This window comes from Lepus europaeus, chromosome 12 (assembly GCF_033115175.1).
Source record: "Lepus europaeus isolate LE1 chromosome 12, mLepTim1.pri, whole genome shotgun sequence".
NCBI classification, from domain to species: domain Eukaryota; kingdom Metazoa; phylum Chordata; class Mammalia; order Lagomorpha; family Leporidae; genus Lepus; species Lepus europaeus.
Genome location: NC_084838.1, coordinates 37,724,353 through 37,741,868, shown reverse-complemented (window position 1 = coordinate 37,741,868; position 17,516 = coordinate 37,724,353). Strand labels below are relative to the sequence as shown.

The 17,516-nt window shown below is 48.8% G+C and overlaps 1 protein-coding gene across 1 annotated transcript; it reads left to right on the top strand.

Annotated features, from left to right (window-relative positions):
• Positions 1-3,765: 3,765 nt before the first annotated feature.
• LOC133770952 (cytochrome b-c1 complex subunit 7-like) lies at positions 3,766-13,198 on the top strand. The gene is made up of 2 exons (XM_062206729.1): positions 3,766-4,098; positions 13,157-13,198. The coding sequence occupies exons 1-2, from the start codon at positions 3,766-3,768 to the stop codon at positions 13,196-13,198; spliced, it is 375 nt and encodes a 124-aa protein (XP_062062713.1).
• The last annotated feature ends 4,318 nt before the right edge of the window (positions 13,199-17,516 follow it).

Below are 17,516 nucleotides of genomic sequence, written 5' to 3'. Positions count from 1 at the left end.
ATCAAATTCACTGTACTGGAGTTCCAGTCGCAATATATGAATATGGAAAACAGGCAGTCAGTTGGGTTTAAAACCTGCCGGTGCGTCCCAGAAATCCACTGTTAACTAAGAATCCAACACGCGGCTCTGAAGATTTACTGGCGTTCTGATTGTCTAACGCTGAGAGCAAGCGTGGATCAGTTCGTTCCTTTTTATACTTCCTTTTAAATTCAACGCTATCATAATTTGTAGGGAAAACGATCGTATTTAGCTAAAGGCAGCTCACGTGTAGAATGAGTTATTTCCATCAGTATTTATCCGATGAACTGTTAGCTCTCAAGACCGGTTTCTTCTATTTCTCCAAGTAAGGTGGGCTTTAAATATTCATGCGCCAGCCCAGAGTTACATCTATTTAGTGTGTTTTAAACTAATAATATTTTAATGCGATATAATTTGAGGCCATGAAGTACTGGAGCATGGGGGAGCCTACTTCCCATGCAGTTTCCAGTGAGGGGGTGTGCACAGATTATAGATTCTCCCAGTCTGGGACGCAGATCAGAGGGTGCCAGGGAAGCCGAGGGGCCTCTAGGTAGGCCCTTGAGTGTTCTCACCGACTTCCTTGCCATTTCTCCGTCCTAACTGGAGAGCTGTGGCAGAGGCTCACAGCAGGACTGGGCAGCTCCCTGGATCCTGCTGTGTGGACCCCTAGATCCCCCAAGTGATAACCCAGTTTCAGGGGCCGGTTGTCAGGCGATTTTTATGTTTTCTTGTTGGGAGGAAATCTTAGGAGGAGGTCAGGGGATTCAGGATATAAAGCCTGGATCTGAGAACATGGCTGGAATAAAACTGTGCTCTAACTTTTTTTTTTTTTTTTTCAGATTTGTTGCTGATTACTTTTTTATAGTGACTTGAGCAGCTGTTTGCTGGTAGCTTCTTCCAGAACTCAGCCCAGAGTAAGATGGAAAAGGGGAGCTAGGCTTGGGGCCAAAGGGTCTTTGAGATGAACCCTGAAGCCAGCCCCAGTGTCTGGCCCTGACCAGAAACTCTCCCCAAAGCGCTTATTTTGTTTACTTGGTACCGGAGGTGGGGGCATCTACTAAAAGTTGTCTACAAAAAGATGTCTTCTCTCCTGATTTCTTTTCAGTCAAATGAAAGCCATTTGGAATATCAACTTACTATGAGGAGGTTAGGAACAGAGAACAAGAAAGTCCTTTTCCCCTCTGAATTAGAAAATATTTCTAATGGGAAATCATGATATTAAATTCTCTCAGAAACAGAGAACCTACCTATCACATTAGAAAACTTTACTGGTCCACTATTTCCTAAGATCCAAAGTGGGACATTAAATACAGATAAAGACTGAAGACAAAATATCTGTATTCAGACTAAAAACGTTGTTGCAACTTCAATTAAAACAATTTTTAGAACAAGTGTTAATTTTCTGGTGAAAGCTTCGTAAATTTCCCCCAGAAAAATCAATTAGGGAATATGTGCTCAGATTTCATATCTACAGTATGTGCTCACATGTACGCACATAGGAACTGTATGTTCACATACGTGTGCAAGTTCTCTGCGGAGGCAGGCTGGGAGCTCACAGATGGGCTTCTCTTTCTTGGGAACAAATTCTTAGAAACAAGATCTGAGATGAAAACAGTTTCGTGGATTGAGAGAGGGGCAGTTTTCCCCCAGTTTGGTGCAGCAGTTGGTGTCTGATCTCTCATGCCATCTGCGTGCAGACTCCTGTACCCCGTGAGGTGACAAAAGAGAATCAGGCGGGGGTAGAAACCTGCCGCTGTCCGCAGGCGGTGCCTCAAAGCGCTCCCTCGGACACACGTTCCTGGTGGTGGGGAGTTTGCTGCCTTTAAACCAGGCCTGACCTTTTGTCTTTTGACCTCTGATGCATGAAATTAGGTAGCAAAAGAAAATGCGAAGAAAAGGATACAAAAACATGGAAAAACAGCCCTCCTTGACAATAGTCATTGTATCAGATCATAGCGGAGCAGCCTGCACTGCCCCAAGTGCCTGTTTATAAGGCTCCCGGTCTTCCTGGCTGCTGCAGTTCCCGTTCTCTTTTGTGGGCGATCTGCATTTGTTGGGGGAGAGATTAAGCGCTCATTTTAATTAAGCTCAGAGCGGAGTTTTGTCCTGGCTCCTTTCACCAAAGCCTCTGTTTCCTCCACTTCCTTGGAGGCCCTCTGCGCAGGCCGGGTGTCTGGGCTGCGCCAGCCAGCCAGCCAGCCAGCGGGGGCAGTTTCCAGGGCCCACAGGAAAACTGCCCCTGAGGCTCTTCTGGCCACCCAGGCTGAGGCTGATTCCCAGCTGGCCTGGGGCTTGGAGGGGGGCAGCATGGTGCCTGGTCCTGAGGGGTCACATGCCCTCCACTCTCTGCAGACTCACGCGGGGAGCCTGGGGTACAGAAGGCTGGGTTCCCTGTCCCCTTGGCCAGGGAGGAGGGCAGAGAAGCCAGCCTCCGCACCGCAGGCTTTGCCCTTTGCAGCCGCCCAGCCCCCTTGTCCCAGGGGAGACAGACCTCTCTGCTTAGACCCCCTCACTGCTTGAGGCTGGGTGGGAGCAGAGCTGGAGCTGGGAAATCCCCGCACAGCGGGTGGGGGCGGGCCAGCCTGGCAAAAAGGAGGTGAGAGGGGAGCTCTTGGGGGAAGGGTCTGGGCATTGAAGGGTGAGGAGGACTTGGCGGGGCAGAGGAAGACACAGAGGGCATAATTAACATCCCCATTTTGCAGGTGAGGCTTCTGTGTTCTGGCACACAAGCAAAATACTATATAAAGATCTGACCCCAGGGCCGGGGCGTGTGTGTGTGTGTGTGTGTGTGTGATAAGAATGACTATTGCTTCTGAGGAAAGAAATTCACAACGGTTTTGGGAACAAGCAAAGGAAGCTGGGTGGGTAAGGTGGGCGGGCCCCTGGCACACCTCACCCAAGATGGCCAGAGCAGCAGCTGGAGATACCAGAAGGAGAGGCTGGATCCCAGGGCCCAAGGAGAGGAGCACTGGGGAGTTCATGTCTACCCATTTTGCATCTCCTCCCCTGGGAAGTTGGCACAGGAGTTTCCTCATGAACCTTAGCCTTGGAAAACAACCCTCAGCCTGGAATGGTCCCCAGGCACCATACTAACCCCTCCACGAGCCACGCCTGCTGGCCACAGAGCCCTGAGCACTCCCTTCCTGTTCCCTGGTGGGTTGCAGAGGAAGTGCTGTGTCCAGTCTTCACTCCTCCTCTGTGGACTCCCATGGGGAGAGCTTCACCTCTGGGCACCAGCTTTCCCAGCAGTAAACCATGCTGTTCTCTCGTTACAGTGGCTTCCACACGTCAGTGTGAGAGGAGTCATGTGCAGACCCCCCCCACACACACACCCTGCATCCGGGGGCCCAGCCCCAGCCCCAGCGAGCTTGCCTTAGTGCTGTGGGACAGTGCTCGGAGCCTGAGTGTTCAGTAACTTTCCAGGTGAGGCAGATATGCAGGATGTGATTTTCTGTCCGTTGAGAAATACCGGCTTGATAGCTCTTCCAGGGCGAAGACCACATAACTGTGACCCACTGAGCCCCAACCCCTTAGCAGGCCTACCTGTTCAAACGTCACAAATTTGGAACTTTGTCAGGGTGGCTGCAACCAGACCCCCAGAGTACCAGCAGCCATATTTGCAGCCCATTCCCAATGTGCTCCCCAAAAAACCAAAAAATCATCTGGCTTTGGAGATGGATGTGTGCCCTCATCCAGTTTTTTTTTTTTTTTTTTTTTTTTTAATAGATTTATGGCTCTCAGGTCAAAATGGTGGCGGGAAGGCCTGCTGTTGCAGCATCAGGTCGGTGGCTGGATGGTATTCGAAGGTGGTATTACAATGCTGCAGGGGTCAATAAACTGGGATTAATGCGAGATGATACGATACATGAGGATGAAGATGTAAAAAAAGCCATAAGGAGGCTTCCTGAGAACCTTTATAATGACAGCATGTTTCCCATTAAGAGAGCACTAGACCTGACCATGAGACATCAGATCTTGCCTAAAGAGCAGTGGACAAAATACGAAGAGGATAAATTCTACCTTGAGCCATATCTGAAAGAGGTTAATTGGGAAAGAAAAGAGAGAAGATTGGATGAAGGAGTAGTTATATATTTGAAATCTGTAGATACAGCTGTCCTCATTTTTTTTTTCCCCAAAAATGATTAAACCTGAAATACAACTTAAGACTTATTTGGTCTGTAGATGCACTACTTTACATAAATGTCTATTGTAGTCACTGTTGGAGTTTGTTAACTTCTAGACTTTATCCTGGACAATTACTGAATCCAGTTATCTGTAACAATTCTTTACAAAGACAATTCACCCCCTAGTTTGCTAGGACTGGGAAGCAGCCCCTTCACCACTGCTTTCCAGATAGATCTGACTTTGCATCCTGCTGTTTTAAAAGATATAACATATGCACTCCTGTGTCAATATAGAATAGAGGTCTTTAGGAAATTCATGGAAGATACATACTATAAAAAACTAAAAAAAAAAGTATTTATTTATTTGAAAGGTAGAGTGATAGAGAGAGAGAAGGAGAGATGGCGAGAGAAAGATACGTTCCATCTTACCAATTAAACCCCCCGAATGCCTGCAATAGTTGGTGCTGGGCCAAGCTGAAGCCAGGAGCCTGGAACTCCATCAGGGTTTTCCCTGTGGGTGGCAAGAATCCAAATTCTTGGGCCATCATCTGCCTCCCAAGTGCAGGAGCAAGAAGTTGAGTTAGAAGCAGAGTAGTCAGGACTCAGTGCCAGGCACTTTGATGTGGAATGCTGGTGTCCCAGGAGGGGCTGAGCCTGCTGAGCCACAACGCCAGCCCTCCATTTTAAATTCAATCCTATTAGAGAGAGAGAGACAGAGAGAGAGAGACAGGAGACAGAGGCAGAGGCAGAGAGAGAGACAGGAGACAGAGGCAGAGGCAGAGAGAGAGACAGGAGACAGAGAGAGACCAGAGACAGAGGCAGAGAGAGAGACAGGAGACAGAGGCAGAGGCAGAGAGAGAGACAGGAGACTGAGACAGAGGCAGAGAGAGAGACAGGAGACAGAGAGAGAGAGAGACAGGAGACAAAGAGAGAGAGAGACAGGAGACAGAGGCAGAGAGAGAGGCAGGCCAGGGCTTCATCCTAGAGGGGAATCAGAGCCTCCTGCCCTCCAGTTGCTCACAGTCAGATCAGAGAAATAAGCCTATGATACAAGGTCAGAGTTGATAGAATTTGAATTAAATACAATTAGGAAAACGGAGGTGGAGTCCTTCCTGCCTGCCAGGGGAAATCTAAGGAGAGTTCTCAAAGCAGATCATTTGATCTGAGTGTGGAAGGCTGAGTTAAAAAAAAAAAAAATGGGGGCCGGCGCCGTGGCTCAACAGGCTAATCCTCCGCCTTGCGGCGCCGGCACACCGGGTTCTAGTCCCAGTCGGGGCACCGATCCTGTCCCGGTCGCCCCTCTTCCAGGCCAGCTCTCTGCTGTGGCCAGGGAGTGCAGTGGAGGATGGCCCAAGTGCTTGGGCCCTGCACCCCATGGGAGACCAGGAGAAGCACCTGGCTCCTGCCATTGGAACAGCGTGGTGCGCCAGACGCAGCACGCTACCGCAGCGGCCATTGGAGGGTGAACCAACGGCAAAGGAAGACCTTTCTCTCTGTCTCTCTCTCTCACTGTCCACTCTGCCTGTCAAAAATAAAAAAATTAAAAAAAAAAAAAAGTGGGGAGACGAATGCTACAGACCGAGGGTTCTGATAAGCAGTGGCTTAGATGTAGAACATACTTGGCTATGTAGGCACTGCCAAGGCAGGAAGATAGAGAATTCCCTGGTGATGCAACTGGGGTCAGCTGAGTAAAGAGGATCCCCACGGAGACATCATAAGAACTGCACTAGAGCAATCTTCAGGCTTGGTCCACTTCACTATTCCCACACGGCACCCATGGCAACAAACAAGCTTCCTTCGGAGCTTTGCGAGTCTGTCTTGTGGAGCCTGCTTGGCTGCGCAGGGTTCGCCAGCTCTTGTGTCCGCACTGTGCTCGGGGTCACTGTGTAAGTGATCCGACCGGGCTCCTTCAGATCTGCTGATGCCTTTGTCACACGCTCATAGCCCTTGGCCTCTTTTCTTGCTCCCATGAAAGCAACGGTGCGGTGTCAGATACGCCTCTGCGACCCCAGAACAGCCCAGAACTTGCACATAAAATATGTTCATTGAAGTGTCTGGTGGGGGCAGGTTAAACCACCATCTGGAATGCCAACATCCCATATGAGTGCCAGCTGGAGTCCTGGCTGCTCCACTTCTGGTCCAGCTCCTTGCTAATGTGCCTAGGAAAGCAGAGGCAGATGACCCAAGTGCTTGGGCCCCTGCCAACCACAAGAGACCCAAATGGAGTTCCAGGCTCCTAGCTTCCACCTGGCCCAGCCCTGGTCCTTGTGACCATTTGCAGAGTGAACCACTCGATGGAAGATAGCACTCCCTCTTGCTCTCTCTCCATCTCCCATCCCCATAACTCTGCCTTTCTAATAAACAAATACATCTTTTTTAAAAGATGTATTTATTTATCTGAAAGGCACAGTTACAGAGAGGCAGAGGGAGAAAGAGAGAAAGACAAAGAGAGAGAGAGAGAAGTCCTCCATCCACTGGCTCACTCCCTAAATGGCTGCAGCAGCTGGAGCTGTGCCGATCCAGAGCCAGGAGCTTGGAGCCTCCTCCAGGTCTCTCATGTGGGTGCAGGGGCCCAAGGACTTGGGCTATCCTCTGCTGCTTTCCCAGGCATAGCAGAGAGCTGGAACAGAAGAGGAGCAGCCAGGACTCGAACTGGCAGCACTGCAGGCGGCAGCCTTACCTGCTATGCCACAGCGCTGGCCCCAACAAATAAAGATTTAAAAACAAATTTGATGAAACAACCAATGTGGTGATGGGGAAATCTTCCCTGTATTGGGCCTCTGCAGCCTATGATGCTAGCTCCTGTTTTATCATATCCTAGAAGTATGGCTTCACTTCTCTGTCCCTCAGTTTGCTAACCTGTAGAATGGGGAGAATCCTTGCTGCCCACTCAACCCACCTCTCAGGGCTGTCGTGAAGAACAAATGATACAACAGCTGGACACTTGCTTCAGGAAGTATCATTCCGATGGGTTTATATTCCCCAACTCTGCTCAAGGAAAATCTTTTTTGGCTGACTAAATATATTTCTCCTTTGGTCGATGGCCCAGCATTTGACAGGAGTTATGAGTAAAGGTTTGTATAGGAAGAACCCAACAGTACTCATGTGTTAAAAAAAATGTGTGTTTCTTTTTAAAGTATCCTTTTCTAGCACTGAAAGAGAGAAAGCAAAGAACAAAAAATTCAACTCGAGCACATCCCAGAGCCAGAGGTTAACAGCTGTCATGATACCGCTGCTAAGATTCTGAAAAGACAATGTTGGATCTGGCTGGGTTAAAATACAGCTGGGCAGAGCTGAAGGGGGGAAAAAAACCTTGAGCGTGCAGGGAAAATGAAATGACATAATTGCCGTCAATAGTGCATTAATGAGGTGACCTCTACTCTATACTCTATACACCCACGTGCATGTACACACACACACACATCATGAACTGTGCAAAGAATTTCACTCTGGACAGGAGGCCTCAGGAGGATGAGTCCTAAGTGTTCTGTCTGATTCTCCACCAACTCCTGCCTCCAGGATTCTTTCAGGGGGCATTTTCTTCAGTGAGCAACCAGAATAGACCAGAGCCTCCAAGATGGTACAACCAGTAGTTTGCCAATTGATGGACCACTAATTAAGTACTAGTAGTAAGTGGACAAATAGTTCATTACTGGCAGAGAGACTCGGAGTAGCGGGCCTTATGAATCCATAGGTAGGCTTGCCACGCCACAGCCTCCCAGCCAACAGTCGCTCAGCCCCAGGTTGGATTCCTCGGGGGACAGTGAGCTCACTGATTCCTCGCGTTGGAAGTGCTTTCCCTCACTGAGCACGCATCCGCCTCCGGGTAGCTTCCATCCACTTGTCCTAGTTCTTCCCTTTGGGGTCATTACCATCAAGAAAGAACAAACTGGGTGGCACCGTGAGTGGTGCTGCCCAAAGCCCTGCTCAGCCAGTGTGAGACTTCCATCTCCCCCGTGAGTAAGCCCAGCTGGAAGGGGTGGGTGCTCTGTCCGGGAGCGGCCGGTGGAAGAACTGCACTCAGCAGTAAAGCAGGGGCGATGTGGGGCTGAGAGCTCGGTCTGCAGAAAGTTTCAGGGACCTAAACCCCACCCCACCCCACCCCACCCCACCCCATGGGGTTTTATGGTACCCGCTTCAGAGCTGTAGCCCCGAGTCGGAGCCTCAGACACACCCACAGTTGCCCTGGATCACACAGTTAGGAGACGCAGAGGTGGGATTGGAAAGCCAGTTCTGGTTTCAGAGCCACCCTTTAACCATGAACACTCCACTGCTTTCCTAAACTCTAGCCCCCCTTCCTCTTCCACACTCACCTTGCTTCTACCCCTGTGTGCCCTCATCGTGCTGCACTGACTCCCAAGCGAAAAAGAGCCAGGTGGCCACAGTGCTGGAGGGTTTGCCAGGCACTTCCGTGTCTCCCTACACATTGTCTCAGGGGATCCTAACGCCCCTCCAAGTTGTGGCCTGGGCAGAAGTTAGCATCCTCTTTCCTTTTCTTTCTAATATTTTTATTCACTTGTTTTCATTTTATGTGAAAGGCGGAGAGACAGAGAGAAATCTTCCATCTTCTGGTTCACTCCCTAAACGCTGGTAAACCCAGGTCTGAGCCAGGCCAAAGCCAGGATCCCAGAACCCCATGGAGGTCTCCCATGTGGGTGGCAGGGACCCAACTACGTGGGCTATATCACCTGCTGCCTCCCAGGGTATACGTTAGCAGGAAGTTGGAATCAGGAGCACAGCCAGGAAGTGAACCCAGGCACTCTGAGAGGACATGCAGGTGTTCCAAACACCGCCCAGGGCTCACGTCACTTGCTCAATTTCACAAGGCGGAAACTGCTGGGGTCCCTTCAGCCTGACGGGACCCTCTCCACCACTGTCAGTGTAAGGGCATGGAGGTCGAGAGGCTGAGAAACGCATGCAGTAGCAACGGGGACCTGTGGCCCGCACACAGGGAAGAACAGACATGGAACGTGCCTGAGAAACTTCATACGAAAGAAAAAGAGTGTATTTTCTCCCTGTATATGTTTGAAATAGAATAATGAGATAATCCTGGATTTTAAAAACTCAACTCTGGCGTTTCTATTTTAATTTATTCTCAGAAGGGTAGGAGGGTCGAGAGGAAAGGCAATATGTGGGTCGTGTTTCATGATTTGCTGTGGTAAGCCACAGTTAATCCCTTTCTTCAGTGAAAGGATTTATGAAGAATCACACAGAATGCATCTATCTGTTGCATTCACTGCACTTTCCCCAGATTTGTAGTTTATAATATTATAACAATCATGGAAATTAAAGGGAAAGAAAATGATCTCTAGCCCTCCCACTCCAGTAAGTCAACTGCACGGGCTCCTCTACTGTCCTTTTTTTACGGGATGGAAGAGGAACTTAAGTGAACTTCACCTGTGCGGCTCGGCTCTGCCTTCTGTCTTCTCACTTACACAGTGATCATTACAATACCACACAGTCTTCGTGATTATCAGTGAAAAATCAATGTTTTAATAATTAGTTTAATGGGGCTGGCGCCGCGGCTCACTAGGCTAATCCTCCGCCTTGCGGCGCCGGCACACCGGGTTCTAGTCCCGGTCGGGGCACCAGATTCTGTCCCGGTCACCCCTCTTCCAGGCCAGCTCTCTGCTGTGGCCAGGGAGTGCAGTGGAGGATGGCCCAAGTCCTTGGGCCCTGCACCCCATGGGAGACCAGGAGAAGCACCTGGCTCCTGCCATCGGATCAGCGCGGTGCGCTGGCCGCAGCGCGCCTACCGCAGCGGCCATTGGAGGGTGAACCAACGGCAAAAGGAAGACCTTTCTCTCTGTCTCTCTCTCACTGTCCACTCTGCCTGTCAAAAAAAAAAATAATAATAATAATTAGTTTAATGGATGCTTAGTACTCTTTTAAGTGGTTATATCACTCTCTAGTGGAAGGGCTCCGAGTTTTCACTATCACAGGCAATCCCAAAGTGCACGTCTTCTTCATGTAAACCGATTTCTCCTATTTGTGTCATTTCCTTAAAATTCCCAGGTCTAGATTTGCTGAGTCAAAGGACCTGGATTCTTGCATGATTCTTAATACCTATGAGTATATCACTTTTCAAAGGCTTTTATACATTCATTTTGTCTCTAGCAATAGACCATAGCTTCAAACCACACTCTTGCTGCAGTTGAGGGGATCTACTAAGACATAAATATAACTTGATAAGCAACCTTTTTACTTCACTAAAAAAATGATTTGAGGGCTGGCGCTGTGGTGTAGTGGGTTAAACTGCTGACTGCAGCACTCGCATCCCATATGGGTGCTGGTTTGAGTCCTAGTTGCTCCACTTCCAATCCAGCTCAATGCTAATGCATCTGGGAAAGCCTCAGAGGATGGTCCAGCTATCTGGGCCCCTGCACCCCCGTGGCAGACCTGGAGGAAGCTCCTGGCTCTTGACTTCGGCCTGGCCCAGCCTCAGCTGTTTTGGCCATTTGGGGAATAACACTGGATAGAAGATCTCTGTCTCTCCTTTTCTATCTCTAACTCTGCCTTTCAGATAAATAAATAAATTTTTAAAATGTTATTTAATTATTTGAAAGGTGGAGTTACACAGAGGCAGAGAGAGAGAGAGAGAATGAGAGAGAGAGAGGTCCTCCATCTGCTGGTTCACTCCCCAGATGGCCGCAATGGCAAGAGCTGTGCCAATCCGAAGCCAGGAGCCAAGAGCTTCTTCTGGGTTTCCCGTGTGGGTGCAGGAGCCCAAGAAGTTGGGCCATCTTCTACTGTTTTCCCAGGCCATAGTAGAGAGCTGGATCAGAAGTAGAGCAGCCAAGACTTGAACCAGTACCCATATGGGATGCCGGCACTGAAGGCCAGTTATACCACAGCGCTGGCCTCATAAATGAGCTTTTAAAAAATAAAAAAATAAATGATTTGAAATTGGCACTGTGGTGCAGTGGGTTAAGCCACTGCCTGCAATGCTGGGATCCTATTAGTATGGGTTTGAGTCGTGGGTATTCCATTTCCAAGCCAAGATGACCCAAATACTTGAGCACCTGCCACTTACCTGGGAGACCTGGATGAAGGTCCTGGCCCTTGGCTTTGGTCTGGCCCAGTCCTGGCTATTGCAACCATCTGGGGAGTGAACCAGTGGACAGAAGTGTGCTCTCTCTCCTTTTGTCTCTCTCTCCCCATTAAATAAATAAAATAAATCCTAAAAAAAATAAAAAATAAAAAATCTATTGGAAGTTCTCTACTATTTCTGTTACTGTCATAAGGCAGATGCCTCTACAAGAATTTAGGAAAGCAGTAAAGCAATTATTATACTCTCTTTATAGCTGAGGGAACTGAATCTCAACTCGGGGCTTCACCCAAGGTTGCACAGTGAAAGTGGGGAAGTGGGGAGACTTGTGCAGCATTCTGACTGTAGCTATTGTGAACCAAAGTGATGGCACTGGTTTCTTATAACCTCCTGGAATAGCTCCTGTTTTGTCTAGTCCCTGGGGTTCTTGGAGAAGCTGGGAGAATCCATCCACACCAGGCACACGTATGTCTGATGCTGAACAAGCACCACAGATGCCCACTCTCCAGTCGCTCCTTTTGGAACAGGGGCTCACTGTGGAGCAGACCTTTGGTATTTCTTGCCTTCAAAGCTGGAAGGGACATGGAGATGGCCGGATACAACTGACTTCTTTTGGAGATGAAGAAGCAGAGGCCCAGAGACGAGAAATGACGCGAGAGTTCATGCCCAGAGCTGGGATCTGCACCTGGCTTCAGCTGTTGCCTTGAGCACATGGGTGGGTCACGTGTGTCTGTGAGATACTAAAAAGTTAGTACTTTTAGAAAGGACACTAAGGTCATTTGAGAAATACTGGGCATCTTCAGTTTCTTTTGAAGCTCCTGCATGAAATGTCTGGGTAACACTGAGTTAAAGTGAGACAGGATTATTTATTAAGGAACCTCCCCAAATGTAGTAACTCAAATGGCATTTATTTTGTTTTTCTTTATTCTTGTTTATTGAAGATTTATTTATTTGAAAGTCAGAATAACAAAGAAACAGAGAGATATCTATCTATCTATCTATCTATCTATCCATCCATCCATCCATCCATCTGCTGGTTCATTCCCAAATTAGTCACAACGGCCGGGGCTGGGCCAAGCCAAAGCCAGGAGCTTCTTCTGGGTCTCCCATGCGGGTGCAGGGCCCCAAGCACTTGGGCCATCTTCCACTGCTTCCCCAGGCACATTAACAGGGAAGCTGGATTAGAAGTGGAGCATCTGGGACTCGAACCGGTGCCCATACGGGTACCCATATGGGATGCTGGTGCTGCAAGTGGTGGCTTTACTGGCTATACCACAGAGTTGACATCTTCTTTATTCTTTTAGTTTTGTTCTGTGGATTTTTATTTAACTTTAAGCAAACATTTATTTTTTACTTTATATTTTATTATTTTAATTCTTCTAACTAGGGAGTACTTATAGCTCAAATTCAAAGTGTCCAAAGGAATTAATTTCAGTGTTTTCCCTAGGATTCATGTGTTGGCAGCTTGGTCCCCAGTGTGGTGATGTAAACAGACCATGACACCTCTAGGAGCCTAATTGGGCCTCTGGAGAATGAACTCAAGAGCCCGGTTAGGTCACTGGAGAGTCCCCCCTAGAAGGGATGAAGGTCGTTCTTGTGGACCCCTCAGTTAGTTCTTGAGAGGGCGAGTGGTTTCGAAGCCCAGAAGATGACCCTTGAGTCACTGGGTGGATTCCGTCTCATCATGAGTTCTCTCTCCCCTTCTCACATGCACTCCCACCACTGTCTTCCACATGTCAGGAGGTCCTCACCAGAGCCAAGTTAACACCGGCACCACGCCCTTAAACCTCCAGAACCGTGGGCTACAAAAACCCTTTTTCTTTTTCTTTATAAAGTTACCCAGCCTGCAGTATCTCTGAAAAGTCACAAAGCATGGGTTGATACACTGAGGGAAGGTGTTTCCTACCTGTGTCTCTCAAGTGCCCAGCATAAGCCCCTGGTAACCCGGTAATTCATGTTATTGCAGTGGCAGCCTGAATATGGCAAACTTGACAACATAACTCGGTGACTGTTCCACACTGGTACACAAAGAGCTTCTTCATTCTTTGCATATTTTTTCCTGAAGAATAGTATTCTGATCAATATGCTTTTGGATGCCCAATTGGCATAAAATACCCACTCTCAAGGAGCACACGGTCCCCTGGACAAATGAAACATGCTCACTGTGACTGCTTAGAGAAGGCAAAAGGTGCTCAGGGGAGCAAATGAGGGTACCTCAAGAAATTCACCAAAAATGGAATTTTAAAATGTTTATTCTGGTGCAAAAAATTTTTAGAATTCATGCATATGAGAGAGTCTTCAGAAAGTTCATAAAAAAGGGGGCTGGCGCTGTGACATGGTGGGTAAGGCCACCACCTGCTGTGCCAGTATCCCATATGGGTATCAGTTTGAGTCCCAGCTGCTCTGCTTCTGATCTAGCTCTGCCGTGGCCTGGGAAGGCAGTGGGAGATGACCCAAATCTTTGGGCCCCTGCAGCTGCATGGGAGATCTGGAAGAAGCTCCTGGATTGGCCCAGCTCTGGCTGTTGTAGCCATTTGGGAAGTGAACCATTAGACAGAAGACTTCTTTCTCTCTCTCTCTCTCTGCCTCTGCCTCTGTTAACTCTGCCTTTCAAATAAACAAATAAATCTTTATTTATTTTTAAAAATATTTTATTTATTTATTTGACAGGTGGAGTTATAGACAGTGAGAGAGAGAGAGAGACAAACAGACAGAGAGATCTTCCATCTGCTGGTTCACTCCACAAATGGCCGCAACAGCAGGAACTGTGCCGATCCGAAGCCGGGAGCCAGGAGCTTCTTCCTGGTCTCCCATATAGGTGCAGGGGCTCAAGCACTTGGGCCATCCTCTACTGCTTTCCCAGGCCACAGCAGAGAGCTGGATTAGAACAGGAACAGCCGGGATTAGAACCGGTGCTCATATGGGATGCCAGCACCGCAGGTGGAGAATTAACCTACTGCGCCACGGCACCGACCCCACAAATAAATCTTGAAAAACAAAACAAAAAAGTTCATAAAAAAACTGCACATGGTTTCAATATTTTTGACACCAAAAAAAAGGTATCATTAGATTCCATATATGCTTGTCCATGGTATAGCAGCCAGAGACAGAGCATGGCCAGCTGGGCTTCGATGCTGGCTAGGCCCTGGAGCTTGAGGTGTTGGCTGCAGGTGAGCCTCTGGCTAAGGGATGGTGACAAGCAGCTGTTCCTCACACTGACCTTTGTTTTAAAACAAAGACAGCAGCGTGTATGAACCTGGCCAACATTTAGATGCTGAGCACAAAAGCCTGATTTTTATTAGCTATATTTGTTACCCATATATTGGAACCGATCTTAAACTGGAAGTCAGACGTGTAGATCAGATATCATTTGGAGTAATGAGTGTATTTTCCTAATCTTTCCAACACCAACCTAACAACTCATCTCCAATAGCATGCATACTAATTAATTTGTTTTCCATATAGTAATAAGATTAACAACCTCGCATTTACACGGGGTACTGAGTCATGTTCAAATAAAACAAGTTCTAATGAGAAAAATTGGATGCGGCAGCAAATCATGTCCCACCCGGCAATCCAGGTTTATGTGTGTTTGTCTGTCTTTGTGACACGTATTTGTGTCAGGATCTCACTGTAAACAAGATGATTCCTTTCATGTTGGGTTAGTCTGGGTAAATTTGTTTAATGAACAACAAAGTCATTGTAAACACTGCACAAATCTGAGTGCCTTGTGGCATGGCTGGGAATCTTTTAAGCTGCTTCAAAAAATAAAACGTGTTAACCAAAAACAATATTGGGGAAAACACTATTAATATATCAAGGCTCTTAGGTATTCAGTCTGGCTCGGTTCTATCCTAAACAACTGAAGGGTTTGCACTGGAATGAGATGTGACCTTGCATGGTCGTTCCCCCTCCCCTCGTCGGGCCTCATTTTCTTCCTCTGTCAGCTGGAGGGAACTGTCTAGGACCGTGAAAGTCCCACTGCTCAGCATCAGCATCAGCAGAGGGAAGCAGCAGAAGGGGTGGCTTTCAAAATCGCACATGGGAGCAGGTGTTCAGCCTAGCAGTTAAGACACTGCCAACCTATATTGAAATACCTGGGTTTGGAGCTGGTGCTGTGGCGCAGCGGGTAAAGCTGCTGCCCGCAGAGCTGGCATCCCATATGGACGCCGGTTTGAGTCCTGGCTGCTCCTCTTCTGATCCAGCTCTCTGCTGTGGCCTGGGACAGCAGTAGAGGATGGCCCAAGTCCTTGGGCCCCTGCACCTGCATGGAAGACCCAGAAGAAGCTCCTGGCTCCTGGCTTCAGATCAGCACAGCTCTGGCCATTGCGGCCAATTGGGGAGTGAACCAGCGGATGGAAGACCCCTTTCTCTCTCTCTCTCTCTCTCTCTCTCTCCCTCTCTCTTTCTCTGCCCTCTGTAATTCTACCTCCCAAATAAATAAAATAGTAAAGAAAAAAAAAAAAAAAAAAGCAATGCCTGGGTTCAATTCCCAGACTCCAGCTTCTGCTACTGCAGAGCCCAAGGCAGCACTGACGGCTCCAGTAGCTGGGAGACCTGGACTGAGTGCCCAGCTTCTGGCTTCAGCCCTGGAGCAACCCCGGCTGTCACAGGCATTTGGGGAATGAACCAATCATGGGAGCTCTCTCGGGATCTTTAATTAATCAATTAATTAGTTCATTAAAAAAATTACACACAGCCGGCGCCGCGGCTCAATAGGCTAATCCTCTGCCTAGCGGCGCCAGCACACCGGGTTCTAGTCCCGGTCGGGGCACCAGATTCTGTCCCGGTTTCCCCTCTTCCAGGCCAGCTCTCTGCTGTGGCCCGGGAGTGCAGTGGAGGATGGCCCAAGTGCTTGGGCCCTGCACCCCATGGGAGACCAGGAGAAGCACCTGGCTCCTGCCTTCGGATCAGCGCAGTGCGCTGGCCGCGGCGGCCATTGGAGGGTGAACCAACGGCAAAGGAAGACCTTTCTCTCTGTCTCTCTCTCTCACTGTCCACTCTGCCTGTCAAAAAAAAAAAAAAAATTATACATAGCCAAGCTGTCTTAGTAAATCCACTCCTTCTAGACCTCCAAACCCTAATCTCTGAGGCCTGGGGTCTCTGATATGTATTGTTTAGGTTTATTTTTTTAAAAGTTTGTTAAGTGAAGACAGAGAGACAGAGACAGAGAGAAAAAGCACTCGCACCCACCAGTTCAATCCCCAAATGCCCATAACAGGTCTCCAATGTGGGTGGCAGGAATCCAACTACTTGAGACATCATGACTTCTTCCCAGGTCTGCATTAGGAGGCTGCAGTCAGAAACAAGCCAGGACTTGAATCCAGGTACTCCAGTAGGAGACACAGGGGTCCCAACCAGCAGCTTAACCTCAAGGCCCAATGCCCACTCCTGTATTTCCAAAAAGAAAGCTCCTCAGGTGACCTGATGACTAGCCAGGTGTGGGGCCCTCTGGACTAGGGAGATTACCACTATCACCACAAAGATCTTTTCCACTGATCTCTTTCTTCATGATTGCACAGCCGTAAACACTTGTGATTCTGAAAACATGTCTTGGAAAATACTGTTGTGTGGGCCTGGGTCAAGGAAGAGAACTATTTTGAAAGGGAGGAACGTGGACTCTAGTCCTGCATTCTCCTCAAGCTACCCAGATGACACTGGAAGTCACTGCGGGAGGGGGGGGGGGGGGGGCGTGGCATAGCACATAAAGCCATGACCTGCAATGCTAACATCTCATATTGGTGCCAGTTTGAATCTCTTCTGCCCCACTTCCAATCCAGCTCTCTGTTATGGCCTGGGAGAGCAGTAGTAGAAGATGGTCTAAGTCTTTTGGCCCTTGCACCCACGTGGAAGATCTGGAAGGACCTCTAGGCTCCTGGCTTTTTTTTTTTTTTGACAAGCAGAGTGGACAGTAGAGAGAGAGATAGAGAGAAAGGTTTTCCTTTTTGCCGTTGGTTCACCCTCCGATGGCCACCGCGGTAGGCGCACTGCAGCCAGCGCACCGCGCTGTGGCAGGAGCCAGGTGCTTCTCCTGGTCTCCCATGGGGTGCAGGGCCCAAGGACTTGGGCCATCCTCCACTGCACTCCTTGGCCACAGCAGAGAGCTGGCCTGGAAGAGGGGAAACCGGGACAGGATCGGTGCCCCGACAGGGACTAGAACCCGGTGTGCCGGCGCTGCAAGGCGGAGGATTAGCCTATTGAGCTGCGGCGCCGGCCGGCTCCTGGCTTTTGATCGGTCCAACTCTGGCTGTTGCAGCCATTTGGGAGTGAACCAGTGGATAGAAGCTCGCTCTCTCTCTCTCTCTCTGTTTCTCTGTCTCTCTGTC